The sequence below is a fragment of the Notolepis coatsorum genome (genome assembly GCF_963971535.1).
Source record: "Notolepis coatsorum genome assembly, chromosome: 11".
Lineage (NCBI taxonomy): Eukaryota > Metazoa > Chordata > Actinopteri > Aulopiformes > Paralepididae > Notolepis > Notolepis coatsorum.
In genome coordinates this window covers 42,571,623-42,595,499 of record NC_140175.1, presented here as the reverse complement: position 1 = coordinate 42,595,499, position 23,877 = coordinate 42,571,623, and the positions used below count along the sequence as shown (strand labels likewise).

General features: G+C 43.6%; 1 protein-coding gene across 7 annotated transcripts in view; it reads left to right on the top strand.

Annotated features, from left to right (window-relative positions):
• wrn (WRN RecQ like helicase) overlaps nt 1–23,877 on the top strand; it is a 96,330-nt gene that overhangs the window by 31,982 nt on the left and 40,471 nt on the right. For all 7 annotated transcript variants that reach the window (XM_084324618.1, XM_084324617.1, XM_084324615.1 and 4 more), the window contains 11 exons: nt 2,045–2,120; nt 2,319–2,386; nt 3,047–3,155; nt 6,542–6,610; nt 6,732–6,814; nt 7,160–7,266; nt 10,333–10,520; nt 12,207–12,381; nt 12,981–13,162; nt 13,890–13,991; nt 14,109–14,201. In XM_084324618.1, the coding sequence (XP_084180744.1) occupies nt 2,045–2,120; nt 2,319–2,386; nt 3,047–3,155; nt 6,542–6,610; nt 6,732–6,814; nt 7,160–7,266; nt 10,333–10,520; nt 12,207–12,381; nt 12,981–13,162; nt 13,890–13,991; nt 14,109–14,201 (1,252 nt within the window). The remainder of the gene's footprint in view (nt 1–2,044; nt 2,121–2,318; nt 2,387–3,046; nt 3,156–6,541; nt 6,611–6,731; nt 6,815–7,159; nt 7,267–10,332; nt 10,521–12,206; nt 12,382–12,980; nt 13,163–13,889; nt 13,992–14,108; nt 14,202–23,877) is intronic.

Here is a 23,877-nt window from a genome sequence, read left to right as displayed (position 1 = left end):
AATCTGTAAAGTCTCTCTGCAATGGAGTAGATGGTCAGGCGGACATGGCTTACCGAACTTCCTGTGTTACTATTGGGCTGTGAACATGCACAAGCTTCTGCTTGGCTTTACCTTCCCACAGAGCAGCTGGTACCAACTTGAGACTAACTCATGTATCTGCTCTTCACCCCAGGCTCTGGCACGTGGTACCCTGCCCCTCTCTCCTTCGAAATACACAACTAACCAAACCCTGTCTTTATTGCCACCTTGACGATATAGCCACAAATAAGACAACATTTCAAGTAGTCAACCCTTCCTCGATCAACTCCTATTTGCAATAACCACCGTTTCTTACCAGCTAGAACTGATCCTAGTTTTATTTCCTTGGCTAGAAAAGGCCTGCGTTGCTTGATGACTTATATGTGGATGAGTCCTTGGCCAGTTTGACAATTGCGCGCCACTTTCAAGCTAAACAATTCAGATACTTCCAATTACTGGATTTTGCAAGGACCCATTCTTCCACATTCCCTCAAATCCCACTTACCACTGACACAGATCATACTCATGGCTGATGCTTTAACTAAGGGTCATGTCTCTTACCTATATGACCTCTTACTACCAACAAATTAATCAACTGTAGAGAAAATTAGAGCAAACTGGGAGAACAAACTGGAGATTACCCTCTGATCAATTCTGGGAAGAAGCTTTAGAAGCTGTAGTGTTAACTCATCCCTCCTCTTGTGCTTGGCTTAGCCTCATTCAGTTTAAGGTGCTTCATAGATTTCACTATAGCAAAGCTAAGCTTTCCAAAATTTTAAATGCACTGCATTTATATAGCGCTTTTATTGATTTAAGCCTCACAATCTCACATTCACCCATTCACTTCGACATGCTGCTGGAAAGAGCCGGAATGGAACCGGAAACCTTCCGATTACCAGACGACCGCTCTACCTCCTGAGCCACTGTCGCCTCAGACACATGTAATGGATGCTCACTTTACCCATGTGATCTACCACACATGTTCTAGGTTATGCTCCAAATGATTTAGGCTTCAGGAAATGGCTTCAATGTAGTTTTGTGAAATAATACAGATTAAAATGTCACCATCTCCTCACAAAGATCAACAGAAAATAACGCCACCACAAGTATTCAAACTAATGTAATTTAGTTTATCTCCCCAATTGCACACAGAATCATTATCCTGTTGTGAAAATCCCCTCTTTATCCAAATCCTGGATATGTGATGTCATGTCCTTCTTAAAATTGAAATTCCTCTGACAGATTATATTCCCATTGGCAACCATTAATTAACTTAATTGAGCTACACAGGGAACCCCTAACCCTGGCAGTGTTAGTGCCATGCTCTACCCATTGAGCTACACTGGGAATGGAACCCCTAACCCTGACAGTGTTAGTGCCATGCTCTACCCATTGAGCTACACTGGGAATGGAACCCCTAACCCTGGCAGTGTTAGTGCCATGCTCTACCCATTGAGCTACACAGGAAATAGAACCCCTAACCCTGGCAGTGTTGGAACTACACAGGAGGACCATAGTAAGAAATCATCCTGCCTTTACGTCCTCCACATAAAGCAAGCCTATTGGACGAAGTAACCATTAGTCTGGTGAGAGGATTAGCGAGGAGTAACAGTTAGCTGCTGAAATTATCTATGTCAGAAAGCGCTGGGTGTAAATCCTCCAGCTAGCCCGACTGCATCTATAAACCATTGCTCAAATATCTCCTCCAGTGATTGCAGATTTCCGCATTGTACTTAAAGGTAGATGTATTTAGTGTATCTGGGTCGGGTGTTATTCATAGATGTCCTGCCAATCATAAAAGCACTGAGGCTCTAGATTAGCTATGCTGTTTGCAAGGCTATCTATGACTCCCAATTCCCTCAGAGCTCTGGGCCCCTGCCAACTGCAGGATCTTTACAATAGCAGTGTAGGATTAACCTCCGGTCTGCAATGGGCCCCGGACAGATGAGACAGAATATTACTTTGGTCACCGTCAACTGATCTCTCTTTCTCTCTCTCTAACCCTCTTGCTTCCCTCTGCATCCAGATCCATCTCTTCCTGAGCCAAAATCGGAACAAATCAAGTGTCTGAAGATGTATTTTGGTCATAGCCGGTTCAAGCCGTAAGTTCTGTGCTGCCTCTCACGGCGCTCCAGATTCCCTTTTCCTGCAGTGCCTACACACTGAAACAGCAAAAAAATATATAATAAAAAGTCTCACAATAAGCTGGCTATATCACTGTTCCATATCCTAGCATGACAACTGGCTTATTTGTCCTCTCCTATAATTTAGTATGTGAAGAGATGTCACCTCTGTTTCAGAGTACAATGGAAAGTAATTCACTCAGTGCTGAGCGAGAGACGAGATAACCTAGTTGTCATGGCAACCGGTGAGTAACCCCCTTCCACCCCCCACCCCCTTCCCCTCAGCTCCATTTTAAGTTAATTATGATTGACTAAGTCGGCACAGTAACAACAGCTGCAATCCACCAAAAGCTTCCATATGTGTGCCATCAAGCATTGGGGGGGAAAATGTATAAAGCATTGACAAATAGAAAAATGTCTGGCAGTTGTCGTTTTTAGTCCAGATACATTGCACTCACAGACGGTGTCTTGTCTGTTTTTGAAATCCCATCCCACCCAATGGATGTTATATGTATGACAGTTTGGTCATCCTGAATCCACCACTTGTCTGTACACAACTGACTATGCCAAATCTTTTTATGTTGTTTTCCCACAGTCATTCAGGGGTTGTAACGAAGTATAAAAATATTATTTTGTGAGATATTAAAGGCTCACGGAGGGGCCGGCATTTGCTTCTGTTGTGGGGAAACTGTTTGAAATTAGAATTTTGTTGCCGTCGTCTGATGTCACAGTATTAAACTCTCATGCAAGAAACATTTCCAGCAGCCTGAGATTATAAGATTTTTTGCAGTTTCCCCAGCAATCATATTATTATTATTATTATTATTATTACCATATGAAAACAATGCTACTCAAAAATAGAGGAAAGTGTGGTGTTGTGAAAGTTAAGTGTTTTTCCTGCGTAGGCTACGGTAAGAGCCTGTGCTACCAGTTCCCTCCTGTGTACAGTGGAGCGACAAGCGTGGTCATCTCCCCTCTCATCGCCCTGATGGAGGACCAGGTGCTGCAGCTTCAGTGAGTTTAACACCAGCAGCCGTCACGACCGTATCACTGACCCTATCACTGACCGTATCACTGACCGTATCACTGACCCTATCACTGACCCTATCACTGACCGTATCACTGACCCTATCACTGACCCTATCACTGACCGTACCTATTACTGAGTGCTGCATTATTAATTATCGTCTGATGATGTCACCATAGGGCGCCGCACTGTGTGGCTGCTCCTAAATAGTTGATGATAGATGGGTCAAATATAGAGGACAAATTTCCCCCTAGGGGATTCATAAAAAGTATAATGTAACTAAACTTGTACAGAGTTACGATCCATTCATTTCTCCGAACAGTATAGATTTGGGGTCACTGGACAAAAATGAACACATCATTAATTTGCCCTATTAGAGATTTCTTAACATCTTTCTATGTGTCACAAATGCAGAAGATTCAGTGGCCTTGCCTTGATTTCTGATACACATGGCATCAGGTTTAATATTGGGGAAACTATTCCGATACTGTTACCCTAATTTAGCCTGATGTCAGCCCGATGTCCGACACCAGTATCACTGGCAAGGCATCGCTGTATGTAACATAGGCCAGAGTACAAGTGACAGGGTTAGCACAAGGAGGCTGGCATATAAGTGACAGGGTTAACACAAAGAGGCTGGAATATAAGTGACAGGGTTAACACAAGGAGGCTGGAATATACAGTAAGTGACAGGGTTAACACAAGGAGGCTGGAATATAAGTGACAGGGTTAACACAAGGAGGCTGGAATATAAGTGACAGGGTTAACACAAGGAGGCTGGAATATAAGTGACAGGGTTAACACAAGGAGGCTGGAATATAAGTGACAGGGTTAACACAAGGAGGCTGGAATATACAGTAAGTGACAGGGTTAACACAAGGAGGCTGGAATATAAGTGACAGGGTTAACACAAAGAGGCTGGAATATAAGTGACAGGGTTAGCACAAAGAGGTCAGAATATAAGTGACAGGGTTAACACAAAGAGCCTGGAATATAAGTGACAGGGTTAACACAAAGAGGCTGGAATATAAGTGACAGGGTTAACACAAAGAGGCTGGAATATAAGTGACAGGGTTAACACAAGGAGGCTGGAATATAAGTGACAGGGTTAACACAAAGAGGCTGGAATATAAGTGACAGGGTTAACACAAAGAGGCTGGAATATAAGTGACAGGGTTAACACAAGGAGGCTGGAATATAAGTGACAGGGTTAACACAAAGAGGCTGGAATATAAGTGACAGGGTTAACACAAAGAGGCTGGAATATAAGTGACAGGGTTAACACAAAGAGGCTGGAATATAAGTGACAGGGTTAACACAAAGAGGCTCGAATATAAGTGACAGGGTTAACACAAAGAGGCTGGAATATAAGTGACAGGGTTAACACAAAGAGGCTGGAATATAAGTGACAGGGTTAACACAAGGAGGCTGGAATATAAGTGACAGGGTTAACACAAGGAGGCTCGAATATAGGACAAGGGAAGACGGGCAGGAAAATGAATGGGAGTCGATGTCCTCACTGAAAACTCAAACACACATCATTCACATCATTAGAGAAACTGACCTGTGCAATAGCAATCGACTGCTTGAATATCAGGAATGTCAATTTCTCAATTTGATATCAAAACTAGCTAAATCATTAGCCCAGCTTACCCTTGTTGTTTTTGTAAATCGTCCAAAAAATGTGAAACACGTCATCAGTATGCACTCAAAATATAACAGAAATGTTCCTTTTTAAAAATGATTCGCTGAATGACATTCAGAGTTTAAAATGTTAATGTGTTTCTAAACATGGTAAATCTGTTGTTCAATCAAATAAGCCTCCTACACTTTTACTGCACATCTGGCATAGTCCCATCATGTCTGCCTATCTTCCCAGAGTTGGTGGTGGAGGTAGTTGGGGAGCTCCACATCTCGCTCCCTCCTTGTCTATGGTTAACATTCATCAATAATAGACCCTCAAGACGCCAACAGTTTTGTTTCGAACAGCCAGTTCCTCCTACTTCTCCAGTCTGTTTTCGTTGCCATCTCGCACCACAGGATCATGCAGACTTCTGTACTGATCAAATCTTGGTATTAGAAGAGCTGTTATAGTATTTTCTGACACAAGAGGAATATAGTCTCACTTTACTTGCGTTAGTTTGACTGGAACAATAACTTGCAGAACCGGTGTGAAGACGCGCAAGTGTGTTTGCTCTGAACAGTAGAGAGCGTTTCCAAATGTAACCTTTTGGATATCTATAGACGGGTTTCTTGTTTATAAACATACCACGTTCCAGCCAATCAGCAATACCTGCTGAATCACATGACTTGAGCTGCCCCTACCTGCACTGCTGCACTAAAAAAAGTGCAACGGGGCTCTATGGAGAAACCATGGCACTCCCCTGACTAAAAGTATAATGGAGATCTATGGAGAAGCCATGGCACTCCCCTGACTAAAAGTATAATGGAGATCTATGGAGAAACCATGGCACTCCCCTGACTAAAAGTATAATGGAGATCTATGGAGAAACCATGGCACTCCCCTGACTAAAAGTATAATGGCGATCTATGGAGAAACCATGGCACTCCCCTGACTAAAAGTAGTTTCAATCGAAAACGGCTGGATGTAATTTAATGGCATGGCTGTGAGTGTGAGTCTTTACATATCTAGCTTTGGCATGGATTGATTGTTTAGATCGTTAGCATGGTTAACAAACAAATATATAGTAGTAGTCTGACCAGGTTTACGTTCTCTTTTGCCTCATTGATGCGAGCGCACGTCTGACGTCGACGGGAAGCCTCTCTATAAACTACACAGTGTTCCTAGCCGTCTTGTTTTATGTGCATCGTGAAGACGTATCCTCCCTCGCTTAGTCACGCCTCTCCGTTCTGCGTCGTCGGTGTCACTCCATTCACGTCTTTTCGTTGACTTTCCATGCGTTTGCGCCGCCTCTGAATTTAGCTTCAGGGTTTATTTGAACAGATGTTGACAGCTAAGCTGTTAGCAGAGTTCCACATGCATCACTGCCTCTCGCCGTGTGGGGAGCAGACTCTGCCAAGGCCCCTGACCAAAGACCTGCTATTATGGAAGCCATCATAATCAGCAACTAACCTAAGTGTCTTTCAACGTACGCTAGTCATTAGATGTGATTACTGTGCGATTACATCACCTAATGTTATTTTGATTTATTGCAGTTTCACAGACGGGCGTATATATTTTTTGCACTCGGAAGAAAAAAGAAAGAAAATGTTCCTGGTAGCTATTACAGCTCATCAGTGTTGGGAGAATAATCTAGTCCATTAAAATGTCATCTTCCATTAGTGGTCACCTGAACAGAATCAGCTGAAGACTTCCTGTTGTAACTATTTTTTTTCTTTCTTTCCCCTCCAGCATGTCCAACATTTCTGCTTGTTTCCTAGGCTCCGCTCAGACAAAAAACCTCTTCGCTGACCTGAAAGAGTGAGTCCATTTTGAGTCATCGTTGTCTTTCTCTTTCCCTAACCTGGTGAAACCAAACAGGCTTTACCTGTTGCATCTGTCATCACATGCACAAAATGACCATACCTTCTCCCCCCTGTAGAGGGAAGTACAGAGTCGTCTACATGACTCCCGAGTTCTGCTCCAACAATATCTCTCTACTGGAGCTCCTCAATAAAAGTGTTGGTGAGAGAGTTGATCTTTATTCTCCTCCTATTATGTTACTCACCACTGCAACAGATACCCCTAGTCAAGTCAGGTCAAGTGTAAATTTATTAATCCCCTTGGGAAAATTCCGGTGTCATAGCGTTGGGGGGGGGATTGATGAGTGGCAGAATTCAATCAATAAGAGTAATAATAATAATAATAATAATAATAATATAGTAATGCAGTATACATGGTATAAATGGCGGTAGCCCACTGCACCAGAGTCTGTGCAGTGTTTAGTATTAGAGTCTGATGGTGACTGACACTAGCTGTGTTGATGACGGCGATTCTCTCATCTCTGTGTAAATAACGCGCTGCGCGCAGGGATTTGCATGGTAGCGGTGGACGAGGCCCACTGTATCTCCGAGTGGGGGCACGACTTCAGAGGAGCGTACCGGAACCTGGGCAAGCTGAAGAGATGTCTGCCTGATGTAAGCTCGCCTGTGAGGTGGGGGGGGGGGCACACACCAACATTATGGGAAATCACATGCATGTGGACGGAGCCATTAGTCATGATGTAGCGTTTTCCATAAGCTAGGTTTCACCACTCCACACGATAAAATAAAATAAAGAATCTCCACCCTGAAAGGAATTTTCAAAAGGTCAGTTTTCAGTGACCTAAAATGCAGTTTGCGTGCAGACAAAAGGCCAAAACACATGGAAGAATCTACGTTTTGAAAAAGACCCGTGTACGTGTGTGTGGACAAGGTCTTAGTCTATCATAAGTAAAAATATATCTGCAGCCAAATCACTTACAATATATATATATTTTTTTTTATCCACTTTTTCTCCCATTTTTCTATTTTTCTCCCATCTAAATTTTCATATCGTCCAATTCAACCCTCCCGTCTTCGAACGTTGTTTCTTGCCTCCCACAAGCCGGCTGCAATGTGGACTAAGTCATACATAGCACGAGTCCCCTCCGATACTCGAGGTAACAGCCGTCGCATCTTTTCACCTGCGCGGCTCGATCTTTCAGCGTCGGGGGTCTGGGCTTTGGAGGGGCCCCGCCCCCGTCGCTTCTTGATTCTACTGCGCAGGCGCACCAACCGACCTGTAGGAGTCACTGTCCACAACGCCCGATCCCCACCCTTCAGTTTCCCTCCCCGTAATATGGCCAATGTGTATTACTGTGGACGACCAGCTAAACTGAAAGCAATGTGGAGAGCGGGGCTCGAACAGGAGGCATCCTGTTCGAGCCTAGTCTCCAGCATTCGTTGCGAGCGCCTTGCCCACTGCGCCACGTAGCCGCCCTTCACTTACAGTATATTGACATTATGACCCGTGAACTGGACAAAATAAGAATGTTAACATTTAAATGGCTGTATCTCTGGCATTTCTTTTTTTTTTATTATTTTTTAGCATGTTTACAGCTTTTATCGGCCACGCAGGACCGACAGAGGAGAGGGCGAACAAATAACGACGGGAGCTGGGATCGAACCCGGGTCGGCCGCGTAGGTGCGCAAGGCACTATGGCATTTCTTAATTGATCTGCAAACTGTTGGTGTCATTGTAACAGACCGACATTACTGAATTGGAAATAAAGTAATGTGAGCCACTTTTAATGCTCATGAGGTCATGTATTTTGCGCTTCCCCAAACTTGGCCTCTAAAGATATGCTGCAAGTTTGGTTCAAATTGGTGCAAGAACAAAAAATCCTTAAGGAAAAAAAACTCAAGGACTTTATGGGTCCTTGAGACAAAATTGTTCATTGTGATGAAATACACAAGTGTAGCAAGTTTCACATCTCTACTGTATATGGTTCATGAGATGTGACCATGTTAATTTGTGATTTTCAACGCACCACCGTGAGGTTTGTTAGTTTTTTCCACTTTTTGTGTCATCATGTACCGGTAACTTTTACTGGTCTATCAGCTGATCCATCAGCTGGTCTATCAGCCGAATCAGCATGAAAAGTGCCTCATGCGTTGAGGTCAGTGGTCTGAGAGGCTGAGTAGGAGGAGCTTGTAGGCTTCCCCCCTAATTACTAGTCTCTCCTACATCAGTGGTTACAAACATTCTAATGTTAACAAACATGTTACAGCCATACATGTCATGTTTGTCAGTCAGTTCTGGTCTGGCAGGTCGATGGCAGGTTGAAAACACATTGTTCTCTTTACACCACTAGCCTCAGGGAAGGATTGTACTGAGAGGGAGGGTTACACACACACACACACGCGCACACGCACACACACACACACACACACTCCGCCCACACTCCCACAGTGTTGTGAAACAGATGGTGATTCAGCGCTTTGCTCAAGGGATGTGTATGTACAGTATATGTTTTAAATCCAGCATGGAAATAGCTGATTAAATGAGTATTAGGATGAGGATAGATCATTTTTATTATTTATTTATTGAATGCATTAACACTTTGGTTGCCTTGGGTTAAATTAATGATATACCATAGATTGCCAGCGCTATTTGTCTATGGAGAAAGTCCCCTTCTTTGCAGGGCTATAACTTTTTAAATTCTATTGCTACATTGCCATTATTAGGGCCCATTCAAAGTCCTATATGTATTGTTCATTGTGTAGCAACGTTAAACTTTTTCATTCACATATTCATAGTAAAGTATGGTCTAATGTATAAGTATGTTTTCATCTCTTTCTGCAGCTTTCTCCAGAACGTGATATATAGCCCCAAATGCATTATATTGATGATGAAATACAGTTTGATGGCAATCAGCGCGATATAAAAAATTCCAACTAGACGTACTTCTAGAAGTTACTACACGTCATCTGATGTTGACCGGATGGGCGAGGGGGCGTTTATAATTCCGTGGGCAGCGTTATACCAATCATCTAATGTGGGTCAAATGTTGATAATAGCAGTTAGTATCTAAGACGGTAACGTTACACGCTAAAACTCACCCCAGTCTCCGCGCGCCGTTGGGCGATCATCGTCGAGTAGAAATTTTATCATTATGGGATATATTTTTACCCGGTCCATCTCCAGCTTGTATAATGGTATATACGTCCAAATCATGTTGTTTATCGAGTTATTGCCAATCGATCACCGTGTAGCGTGACGAGCCAGAGTCCCATGAACCATAGCGAGCGCCCGGAAGTACTACGGTCGTCATGACAACCTCTATTCAATATCCTGTGTGGCGATTGCGCCGATCGGCCACCAGATGGCGCTCCTGAACCGCCAGAGAGCTCAGTGGGTCCTGCTGGTGGATCTCAGGCCAGCGGAGGGGGAATATGAATCCGATCGCAGATTTTTGAAATATTGATATAAGGACGCTGTACAGCGTCCCCCGGCAACTTTAGCATGGCCAGCAAAGACGTGAAAAGACGTGTCCCGGCAGTCAAAGTGTTAATTAAATTTTACAGAGTATTATTATTATTATTATTAAAAAGATGTCTCCTCACAGCTAAATTTACTGTACATTCAAATTATTACTGTTTGTGTTAAATATTGTGTTGTGATATTTTGCTGATATTCATCCTAGCAGATAGTGAACAACATCCCCTTCCTGGCCCCTGCAGGTCCCCATAATGGCGCTGACGGCCACCGCCAGCCCATCCATCAGGGATGACATAGTGAAAAGTCTGAACCTGGACCGGCCAGTCATCACCTGCACCTCCTTCGACAGGCCCAACCTCTTCCTGGAGGTCCAACGCAAGTCTGGGAACTTGGCCGAAGACATGATGGCCTTCCTCCAGAGAAAACATGGGTACAGTAGGTTCCCCAGTCAAGATGGAACCATTTCGGGCCATATTATGATTCAGCCTGTTTAAATATCCTTTCTTATGTGCAATGAATGTAGTTTATGATGGGTAGCCTGGTGTTTAGAGAGACTGTCTCTTAACCCTTTCTCCACTGATGACGTGTTTACACGTCATTCCTCGCCATGCGTAATCTGCCAATGACGGGTTACGGCGTCTTTGAGATCAATATTTCATATTTTCGTCATGGTATTCACATTTCACCCACGGAGTCTTTGCTGGTGTTGTAGGACTCCGCTCAACTCTGCAACGCTTCAATACCGCCACCTGGTGGCCGATCGGCGAGTTGCCAAAACCGGAAGTGGCCGGAAGTGCTTAGTCCGTCCCCTATTCTGTCCGGCCACTCGCTATCGCTCGCGGGACTCTATCCAGACACTGTGCATATCGATCCGTTGCCATAACTCGGTAAACAACATGATTGGACGTATATTAGTATTATACAAACCGGAACTGGATCACCTAGATCAACATCCCATAATAGCGATCTTTTTGCTCCACGCTCATCACCCAACGGTAAGATGAGACTGGGGTGAGTTTCAGCGTTTTTCTTTACCATTTTCAATACAAACGGAATTATAAACGACCCCCCCCCCCCCCCCTCCGGTCAACCGCAGATGATCAGTCAACACGTCTAGGATCATGTACAGTTGAAATTTTTTATCTGCCGTCGATCGGTATCAAACTGCATTTGATGATCTAATATATGCATTTATGGCTATATCTCACATTCTATGAAATACTGCAGAAAACGATAAAAATATATTTATACTCTAGACCGTATTATTGTATGAATGTGTGAATGAAAAAGTAAAACGTTCCTACATACTGAACGATAGATAATTGATGTTGAATGGGCCATAGTAATGTCAATTTAGCAATACAATTTAAAAAGTTATAGCCCTGCAAAGAAGGTGAACATCTCCATAGACAAATAGAGCTGGCAGAGAGGCTACAAGGATGGATATAAGCTCCGGCAAAGAATGGGTTAACAGGAAGGTCATTGGTTTGATCCTAGAGAGATTGAGAGACTGTCTCATAATAGGAAGGTCATTGGTTTGATCCTAGAGAAACTGTGCTGCAAAGGACAGACCCTGCGTTCAGAGCCCTCTGGTGGAATGATTGCATATGTGTGTTGATCAGAGGGATACGGAAATAAATAGATTCCTAATTACACTCTGTGTATTATGGTAATAAGAGTGCTCCAAATCCAGAAATATAATAGGATCAGGGATATGGAGATTACAGAGAAGTTTATTGTGCCCTGGGGGGGGGGGGGGGGGGGGGGGATGAACAGTTAAACAGCCCTCCGTTGCATGGCTTGAAGAGAATGTTCAGAGGTAAATAGGCATATGAAAAAATAAAATAACATAATGTCAAGTAAAGAGATAGAAACAGTCATCCTCAAGATTCAAGAGAGTTCATGTTTACATACCAGCACATCTATAGGAACATAATGTAAAGAGATAGAAACACAGGCTTCCTGTTTACATACCAGCACATCTACAGGAACACAATGTAAAGATAACAAAGAGATAGAAACACAGGCTTCACATCTACAGGCTGTCGGCATCATGAATGTTTCCTGTTTGCCTGTTTGCCACGAGTCTACATGTTTTGTTTCTTTGTGATTGCAGGGGTGACTATGAGTTTGAGGGTTCCTCCATCGTCTACTGTCCCACCCGGAAGGAGGCAGAGAAGGTGACTGCAGCCCTGTACAAGCTGGGCATCTCCTGTGGCGTGTACCACGCTGGGCTAGGCATCAAAGAGCGGCGAGAGACACAGTACCGCTTCATGAGGGACGAAATCCAGGTGGGTCTGGGCTTGCGGCCCTATATACTACCTGTCTGGTGGGTCTAGGCCCACGGCCCTATGTACTACCTGTCAGGTGGGTCTGGGCTTGCGGCCCTATATACTACCTGTCTGGTGGGTCTAGGCCCACGGCCCTATATACTACCTGTCAGGTGGGTCTGGGCTCGCGGCCCTAGAGTGACTGCATATAAGTTCTCTCTGTAATGTGCCCCCCCCCCCCCCCCCCCCCCTCATTCAGATCTAATCAGACAATCTCTCTCTCTATATCTCCATCTCTCTTTATCTCCATCTCTCTCTCCATCTGTCTCTTTTCCTTCTCTCTCTCCATCTGTCTCGGTTTCTTTCTCTCCACCTCTCCCCCCCCCCCCCTCTCTTTCTCTATATCTCTCTCCCTCCCCATGTGTACTCCCTTGTTTACACTCATGAACTCACTGCTTTCTGTAGCGTCTTTCTGGGCCAATGTGGTCAATCGATTTGTTTGACGAGAGGAGAGCGATTTGTTAGCGTGACCAGGAGGTACATTTAATGGGGGTTCATCACCACATCGGTGTGGTTCTTTTAACCGGCTATCTCTGTTCTGGTTGTTGTCGTGGTTTCAGTGTATCGTGGCAACCGTAGCTTTTGGCATGGGCATCAACAAGCCAGACATCAGGAAGGTGATCCACTACGGAGCACCCAAGGAGATGGAGTCTTACTACCAGGAGATCGGCCGGGCGGGGAGAGACGGCCTGCCCAGCGCCTGCCATGTTCTCTGGACCGCTGCCGACATGACCCTCAACAGGTCCCCAACACAGACAAATTACATCTAATTCATTGTTGTGGATATCATGAAAAAAGTGGAGCTAGCATGGAGGGGTGGGGGGGGGTTCTGGGACGCTGGAACTAACTGTTGAGCCTTCCTGAGGTGTTGTTGGCCTAACTTGACAAAACACCAGTGAAGGGAGGTGCCCACTTGATAACCCTGGTGATATGCTGGCTCTCGCGGGTTGTGGTGGCCATTGGGGGCCATGTGCTAGGGTATGTACTATGTAGCATCGGCAGCTACAGGAACATAATATAAAGAGATTTGAACCATTTCCTCTCACACCCCTTACCCTAAACTGGGTTAGTATCCTATTCCCTACCCCTACACCCCTTACTTTAAACCGGGTTTGTATCCTACCCCCTCCCCACACACACACATACACACACATATATTTAGTTACATATGACTCTTTTTATTTGACCACTATGAGTAGCATAGATGTTTGCTAAGGGGATCGGGTTTCTTCATTGAGCGCTTAACCTTATAATTAGGGCATAAGTATCTTGTGTTTTATTATAAATAACAGAATGGAATTATGAGATAACTTTTTTGTCAGATAACCAAGGCTATATTCTTCACATGTAGTTTTTCACATGTCGGCAACATTGCTGTCTTCGACTGTCGCCATTTCCGAAGGAAGCAGCTGAATCAAAAGATGCAGTTGGCGCTGAACCTTGACTGTAGTTTGTCCCGTTCCATCCAGGTTCATCCTTAACAAAATGGAGAATGAAAAGTTCAGAGGCTACAAGCTGAAGATGATGGGCAAAATGACTCAATATCTCAGTTCTTTTAAATGCAGAAGGAAGTAAGTTATATTTTGGGTTGTTAGAAGTTTATAATCAATATTTTCAATGTATTGTTACATTACAACCAGGCACACAATAGAAACGCTGGACATATTGTCTCATGTTTTTGTCCACAGACTGATTCTGTCCCATTTTGAAGACAAGCAGCTTAGGAAAGTCACCTCAGGCATCATGGGAACCGACCAGTGCTGTGACAATTGTAAAACTGGGTAAGTTCTTGGTACAAGAGACTGACGTTTGACTTTCAGTTCAGTTATTTCAGGAGGTGACTTGGAAAAGGATTTAAGATGATAGAAAAGCACAACAAAAACTGTTGTACTGTGTAGGTCAATACTATTAGTAGAGAGATTGTGTAGGTCAATACTATTAGTAGAGAGACTGTAGGTCAATACTATTAGTAGAGAGACTGTGTAGGCCAATAACATTAGTAGAGAGACTATGTAGGTCAATAATATTAGTAGAATGATCAGACTGTGTAGGTCAATACTATTAGTAGAATTATCAAGACTGTGTAGGTCAATACTATTAGTAGAATTATCAGACTGTGTAGGTCAATACTATTAGTAGAATTATCAGACTGTATAGTGGCAATTTACAAAAAAATTCAGATTTCTTACTTGCCACTTCCACTCCGGGAACAGTCTAGTCTACGCACACATAATCATCAATAATCATCAGTTTTAATTTTCATATTTCATCATTCATAAAGTCAGCATTTTCATAATTTAAATAATTTCATGATACAAACTCAAAGATGAAAAAAGGCTCCTACATCCAGGCCCCTAATTGTCCATTATTCTGAAAAGGGGAAATTATTCAAAGCAAAATTGATGTCTTAACAGGAGCCTGAATATTTCTTTATATAGTCCATGAAGGAATTGATATATTCCAAAAAGGAGGTATATTCCACAAAAAAAGGTATAATCCGCAAAAGAAAGTTATCCTAGGGTAATCCACAAAAAAGGTGTAATCCATCAGCGTATAAACAAAGATATTCAGGCATTGCTTTCAAAAAAACAAAAGTGCATGAATAAGTCAGTAGGGGCTAGTCAATGTCAGTCAATCTGCTTCTTTCAGCAAGCACAGTTTGCGATTCCTTGGTAGGCCGGCCATCTTCTGCTCTTTCATTGTGGCATTAAATCATCAACACAGAACACAGTCATTGACGATCTTCCTGGCAGCAGAGTTAGCTCGCATTATCCAATACTTGTGGCGAAGCCTTGAAAGCATGTGGTTTATTCCAGAATGGCCTACAACTATGTGTATATGGCTCAGTAGAATATGGGACAAATGGCTGGTTTTAGGAAGGATAGCCGGATGCTTGGATTCCTCTGGCATCGGCATTCTACTAACTCTTCCTCCAACTCTCAGCACGCCGTTCATTAGCATTGGGCCTCATTCACGAAGCGATATAAGAACAGATTTCGTTCTTAACTAGCATTTCTTCTTATTTTGTTCTTACCTGGGATTCAGAAATGTTTTCTTATTTTTGCTTATTTTTTTAGGCAAGACCAAATTCTAAGAGTGGTCGAGAGCACTCTTTCACCAGATTAGAAACGCTTACCCAGATGAGGGGAAACATTTTTAAACGCCTACCATTGGTCAATTGCCCCCAGATACGACTTTAAAAATCCAGAACTTTTCAATAATAATGATTATTATTATTATTATAACTTATTGCGTGCGTTCTTCTTCTGAAATGGATTATATATTGCTGTTAGAACAGTTAGATGCTCTGGCCGCCCAGGCCTCAAATGAATTGAGCGCAAACGCGCATTTCAATTTAAGAACAGGTGGGATTCATCATTCAACACACCTAGGTAAGAACGGATTTGGACTTTAACACTTTGGATGCCCAACCCGAGTTTTCTTGCGTTTACCCCCCGCAGGTTGAATGCCCATAACGAGAATATTCGTTTTTTCTCAGTTTTTTTAGCGATCTGAATTCATATTTCATCAACCGAGTCTACCGTTGGTAAATCAGCCACCCCAGGCGCTCAGATGTGAAAAAAGCGCCCCCTATCGTCTCCCAGATGGTAATTTACCCTTTTGGATTGGACTCAATGAAAATGCATGGGGGAAAAAAATCCGGACTCCACATTTTACTTCTCACGCATGTAACTGGGGCCGATCAGCTTCATGTTGGACCCTCAGCACAGCGTGTATACGCTGTTTTACAGTATACGCGTGGGATCAATAAAAGGATCAATTTTTGGAATGGTCGATCAGGAATTGGAATAATCCATTTGGATACCATCTGATCTCAGGTAAGGAATCTATTTGACCAGTATTAGGATAATCAGACCTTTTTTCACAGAGATATAAGCTTTTCCCCTATATGTGATGTGGTTGTTTTGACTGTGCGAGTGATCAGGACATACGTACACATATACTATCGATAATCTAGCGGATTCATAAATAAGCCGAACAATGACAACGTTCTAGAATATTACAGTACATCAGCGTTTAGCAGGGATTCTTTTTTTTTCTTCTTGAAAACGAGGGCTTTTCAAAATGCTATAAAACGGAAATGAACCGATAAAAAAACAATCCGCTTCGACAATGTTGACTGGAAATGGGTCATTGATAATGCGACGGGCAAATTAGACACATAGCCATAATTTAAAACATAGATTAGGCGATATTAACGTTAACATTGAAGCGGATGGTGGGCATTCAAGCACTAAATGTGCACCCCCTGCTGGGCATTCAAAGTGTTAAGAACGGCATGATGAATGTGGCGGTGGCTTTTCTTATTGTTCTCTTAACAGACGGGTAAGAAAGAATATAAGAAAAATAATAAGAGTATTGTTGAATGAGGCCTATTGGGTCCAGTCTGTAAATGGTGCTCCTTTTATTTACAGTATTCCCTTTATTCAGCGCAGCTATTTCATCCTGGTAATGCTGCTGCTGTACGTAGCGTGTCTCCTGAGCATGACAGTGCTCTTCCTAACTTCTGGATCGTCCTCGCAGAGGGAAGGCAGCTCCTCTGGAGACTTTGGCCAGTCTTTCTCAGGCCTCAGTAGGAAGTCTGGGCCGTTCAACCATTGACTGGATTTGAGAATCCATGGTCAGGCCACGTGACGCGTCGTCTGCAGGATTGACTGCTGTATTCACATTCAGCGCAACTGTGATCGGTCTGACGGGTCTCGGATGGTCGAAATCCGGTTTGCAACATATGTCTGGAAACGTCTGGTTGTGTTGTTGCGGTACTTGAGGACAGACATGCTATCTGTCCAGAAGACAGATTCCAGAAGTTCCACTTCCAGTTCCCCTTTCAGCATCTTATCAATGCGGACTGCGACCACCGCTGCTGCCAGCTCCATTCTGGGTATTGTCATCTGCTTCAGTGGGGCTACCCGTGCTTTGCCCATAACAAAGGCAATATGGACGTCACCTTCGAGGTTGGTCAGTCACAGGTAGCTAGCTGTACCATACCCGTGTTTGCTGGCATCACTGAAGTGATATAGTAGTTGCACAGTGTGTGGTTTTCCAAAGTTGCTGGGTTTAAAGCAACGGCTGATGTGGAGGTTTGACAGCTTACCTAGATCCTCCAACCATCTCTGCCATGACTGAGCGTGGGCCTCTGGGGTCTTGTCATCCCATCCACAGTTAATCTTGCAAAGATCTTGCATGATCCTCTTTCCTGGGAGAACCAGTGGGGCGAGAAATCCCATGGGGTCGTAAACAGAATTGGTCACCGACAATACCCTTCCTGGTTAACACATTGGGTGCCAGCAACGAGAAACTCGTTGTTGGCCGCCATGCGAAATCTCGTTATTTAATCGTTATTTCTTTTATTAGCGATATCCATTAATTTTTCATCCATCCAGCCTCACGTTATCATTGGGACTGGCTCTGACCTCGAAAAGGGCAAATACCGCCCCCTATCGTCTCCCGGATGGTATTGCACCCATTGGATTGGAGTCAATGAAAATGCATGAGGAAAAAAAACTCCGGATTCCACATTTGACTTCTGAGCCATGTAACCTGAGACTATTGCATTAATTGAGGCAACCGAAAGCAGCATGGATTATCTGTTTCGAGGTCTAACGTTGGATCAATAAACGCGATCGATATTTGGAATGGCGATCAGGAATTGGAATAATCTTTTTGCAGAACATCTGATCTGAGGTAAGGAATCTATTTTACCAGTATTGGGTTAATCAGAGTTTTTTTTCACAGCGTTCAGAACGTGTCCCCTATGTGTATATGACGTTAGCGCTGACCAGGTCATGGATAATAGATTTTTCAGCCCGCTTCTCTAGCGTGCATAAGTACACATATACTATCGATAATCTAGCGTTTATTTGAAAACGATTCATAAATAGGCCGAAAAATGACAACGTGTTTTGTGTATTCCACTAAAGAGCTATTATCGCGGATTTTTCTGATCACTAGAAATCTTCAAAACTATACTCGTATTCAAAACGGTATAAAACAGAAATGTACTGATGAAAAAACAATCCGTTTCGTACATGTTGACTGCAAGCAAGTAATTGATAAGCGACGGGTATATTAGACACATTTAAGATATAGTTTATGCGTTCGCAAATATCCCCGTCCTCTCATTGACTAAAGCGCTGGCACTCAAGCGATAGATAGCGCACCCCCTGCTGGCAATCAAAGTGTTAAGGGTTGCTTTGTAGCAGTCTTGAAGGAGAAGGTGTCGGTTTCCACATGCCACTGGATTCCAAGAGCCCATTCCACCAGTAGATCTTCTCGTCGAGATCGAGCTTCTTCAATTCCTTGGCCTTATCTTCGGAATGGCAGACAGAACAGCACGGCTGTTACTGATCCACGTAAGTCTGAACCCACCAGTAGAACAGACGGCTCTGAGATGTTGAGTTAGGGAGATGGCTTGCGTGTCATTCGGAACCGACTTGAGGCATGTCGTCTATGTAAAAGTTCTGACTGACGTAGGACGTCATCACTAGCCTTGCCCTCATTGTCATCCGCTGTTCTCATGAGTGCATAGTTCGCACAGCTGGGTGACGAGACCGCTTAGAATAGATGGACCGTCATCCTGTATTCAGCTAATGGCTGGCTGAAGTCAGTGTTGGACCACCACAAGAAGTGCAAGAAATCGACATCCTGCTCCGTTACTTGGACTTGATGGAACATGCCCTCAATGTCGGCCATGGCGGCTACGGGTTCCTGGCGGAATCGAAGGATGACCCCCAGTAATGTGTTTGGGACCTTGTAGCAACTCATTATTGAGTGAATGCAGCGCAGTCGAATACCACGCAAATGTCTTGTGGTACACACCGTGGTGAGGTATGTAACACACCTTTCCATCTTCTCTGTGCAGCTGTCCTTCTGGCACCCGCTCTGCGTGCCCCTTATCCAGGATGTCACTCATGAACCCTTTATAATCAGCAAAGTATGCCTCGTCCCTCCTGAATCTCTTGATGAGGTTCGTGGCTCGCTGCCCCGCCATCCTGCTATTTGGCAGATACACGTCCTCTTTGAGAAATGTCAATCGTAGTTGGTAGTGACCATCCTTCAACATAATGGACTGCAATGTCCAGGAATAGCTTGTCCTCTGCAGACGGCCCGGCCTTTTCATCATAGCCTTGCTCTGAGAAGTCTTGGTTGTACTGTTTGGTGAGAAGTTCTTCCAGGTTTGCTATGGTGACTCGGTTTGAGGTTGTATGTGGTCGACCCTGCTTGTCGATGGGCAGGCTGCCGCTCAGGGGACCGTTAACGACCCATCCGAGACAGGTTCTCACTGCAGCCCAACCTAGTGCCTTCTGAGGCGCTTGTGATTTTTATTTTAGCACCGAAGTGCAGTTCCAGCAGTCTCCTTGCTTCATCATATCCTCTTGCAGGATCGATGTGCTGGCAGCTGCGTACCAGCTCTCTTGGTTGGCCAGTGGTATATTGCTCCAGATAATATAATTCTGTCCCTACTGATGTCCGTGTTGGACTCGATACCATGTTCGAAAACACTTGTACAACACTGGTATTCCATTGAATCTCCTCCAAATGTTGTGATTTCCCTGGCGGGTAGCAATGACAGCTTTTGTTGGTGCACAAGAAGTTCTGTCATTTGACTCTGCCTGTGCATGACAGTAGTTAACGCATTCTGGTTACTTTGGTGGGCGTGACCTGATGGTGCACCTGGCTGAACACCTAGCTGAATGCCTCCTGGTTGAATACCTCCCCCTAGTGGTCCAACTGGGACATTGGTAACATGTGATGGCCTGGACAGATATGTTGCTGCACCTGGCTAAATGCCTCCCCCTAGTGGTCCAACTGAGACATTGTCAACATGTGATGGCCTGGACAGATAATGTTACTGCACCTGGCTGAATGCCTCCCCCTAGTGGTCCAACCGAGACATTGTCAACATGTGATGGCCTGGACGCGTCTATGCTTTACGCAACTGGCTTGTCCTTCCGCGTTGCTCTGATTGGCCACTGATCTACGCTAGTTTCGCCCCTACGCCGGTATGAGCGTGCGCATGAGCCTAGATAATAATAATAATAATGCGCGAGCCCTCGCACACACGCAGGTTTTGCCCCCACGCCGGTAGATAATAATAATAATAATGCGAGAGCTCTCGCACACACGCAGGTTTTGCCCCCACGCCGGTAGATAATAATAATAATAATGCGAGAGCCCTCGAACACACGCAGGTTTTGCCCCCACGCCGGTAGATAATAATAATAATAATAATAATAATAATACTTAGAATAATAATACTTAGACAAACGCATGCAATTGGCACAAGTGTAAATTATGCATTCGTCACTCAGTTTTAACATTAACTTAGCTTTAGCTTTAACTTAGCTCAACTCGTTTGTCAGCTGGCTGTGGAGCCTATGGTCACAAGTTCAAATCACTCTTAGTTCAATTATTATTTATTTTTTACGTTTAATTAATTTATCGCCTCTATATTAACACTTTGAGCGCCACGCCGGGTTTTCCTTTTTACCCGCTGAATGCCACCATCGGCGCCAATGTTAACGTTAATATCGCCTAATCTATGTTTTAAATTATGGCTATGTGTCTAATCTGCCCATCGCATTATCACAGACTATTTTCCAGTCAGTGCTGTCAAGGCAGATTGGTTTTTTATCGCGTCATTTCCGTTTCAGAGCATTTAGAAAAGCCCCCGTTTTGAAATAAAAAAACAGCCCATTCTGGGGCATTCTATGAAAATCGTCTTTTACTGGAATATTCCACAACGTTGATATTCGTCTGCCTTTTTATGAATCGTTTTCAAATAAACGCTAGATGATCAATATTATACGTGCACGCAAGCACATTCGGGCCGCGCACGGATAATCGCCGCGTTGATTTCCTCTTGGACTTTTACAGTGAAACCGAAAGAGGACATTTCACAAAACGGCTTATAACTTCATCAAACTTACTCTGATTATCCTAACACTGATAACATAGAGTCCTTACCTGACATCAGATGGTATCCAACTGGTATATTCCAATTCCTGATCACCATTCGAAAAAATCGATAAGTGTATGGATCCAACGCGATACAGTAGAACTCCATGATCCGCGGGGCTCAGAGGATCCAGAATGAACTCTGATAACCCCGGCTGCATCAGTGGACTGGAAAATGTGGAGTACCGGATTTTTTTCCCCATTTCATTTTCATTGAGTCCATTCCAAAATCCCTTATGTCATCTGGGAGACGACAGGGGGCGCTTTTTTCCACAATGATCGCCGGCGCCGCTCGGCTATACTCGGGTAGGCTCGGGTGATTCAATATGATTTCAGATCGCTAAAATAAAAAAAATTTAAAATTCAGAGAAATCTCGTGAGTGGCTTTCAACCACCTATTAATAAACCCGAGTATTCTCGTGTGTGGCACGGAAAGTGTTAACGTAACTAGCTATTCATATCAATCGAAATAACGTTCATCTCTCTATATTAACGTAACTAGCTATTCATATCAATTGAAATAACGTATTGTATTGTTTTCATCTCTATTAAAGATTAATTTTTTTGGCGTTTTATCGCTTTATTGTTACTGGGCAGTCCAGTAGAGAGAGACAGAGGAGGAATGGGAGATAGAGTGGGGGAAGACATTCGGCAAATAACGACGGGTTCGGGAGTCGAACCCGGGTCGGCCGTGTCGCGGCTGAGCGTGCTATGTGGTTCGCCACTGGGGCGCCCTCATCTCTCTATATTAACGTGATTCCATCAACACATAGGTAATATGCTCTTGCGCGTGACGCGACTTTGGGCTTCATTATTCAGCCACAGGCAGGAGTTTTTAGATCACAGGCTGGTCATGCATAATCTCGCCCACCAGACTCTTCTACCGTAGATTGTTAAGGGGATGCAGACCAGAGAAAGATGTTTGTCTTGTTTACATCATCAGGGTCCCCCATTTTCAATTCATAGTGACATTTATGACATACACAACATACATGACATCATGACATTTATGACATAGGGACATACATGACTTACAGGTATATAGTACTGTTACATTTGTCACATATACGATATGCAAATATACAGTACTGTTACCCAGAGATCCTAACAGTAAATATATACATATGATGAGGAGGAGACTGTACATTAGGAGGGGGTGGGTGGGTGGTAAAAAATATATACAAATGGTGGGGAGGAGACTGTCCATTGTTATTGTGGCATAATTGCGAAACGTGTTTAGTCCCTTGTTTGTATGATAACAAGCCGTTTTGTTCATGGTTCAAAGTAATGGGAAAACGGTGCTAGCTCGCCATCAATCAGAAGCTAGCCACAAGACTTGCATTCACGCTCTCCAGCACACTGCCTCCCTGCCTGGCACAACAACCACAACAGTAGGGTCTATAGTCACAGTCAGGACAGTAGGCTCTACAAGTAGGCTCCCTTAAAACGCTAACGCTATTAAAAAGAAATGCAGTGGAGGTTAAAATAAGAATATGACTTGGCCTGAAAAAAAGTTCAGTCAGGAGAATTCTTTTTGCTTTAATCCCTGATTTCCGTTTTATACCGTTTTGAATACGAGTATAGTTTTGGAGAGTTCTAGTAATTCCAGAGAAATTCCACGATAATAGCTCTTTAGTGGAATACACAAAACACGCTGTAATTTTTCGGCTGATTTATGAATAGTTTTCAAATAAACGCTAGATTATCGATAGTATATGTGTGTACTATATGCACGCTAGAGAAGCGGGCTCAAAAATCTATTATCCATGACCTGGTCAGCGCTAACGTCATAGACACACACAGACAAGCTGCGATGGCTGAGAAAAAGACATCTGATTAACCCAATACTGGTCAAATAGAGTCCTTACCTCACATCAGATGTTCTGCAAAAAGATTAATCCAATTCCTGATCGCCATTCCAAATATTGATCGCGTTTATTGATCCAATGTTATAGTCCGAAACACATAATCGACGCTCCTCAGTCAATCTGGTAAGGGAAAACCCCGGACCGGACTTTTTTTCTGATGCACATGCCCACCCTATCCAATCCAATGATGTGCATTACCATCCGGGAGACGATAGGCGGCGGTATTTGCCCTTTTCGAGTTCAGACCCATTCACAATGATAACGTCAGGCTGGATGGATGAATGAAAAATGAATGGATATCGCTAATAAAAGAAATAGCGATTAAACGACGAGAAAACTCATCATTGGCACTCAACGCATGGCGAGTTAGCACGACTAATCTCGTCGTTGGCACTCAATGTGTTAATCAATACATATTAGTAGAATTATCAGCCTGTACTCAATACTATTAGTAGAATGATCAGCCTGTAATCAATACGTATTACTAACATTATCAACCTGTAATCAATACGTATTACTAACATTATCAGCCCGTAATCAATACATATTAGTAGAATTATCAGCCTGTAATCAATAAGTATTAGTAACATTATCAGCCTGTAATCAATAC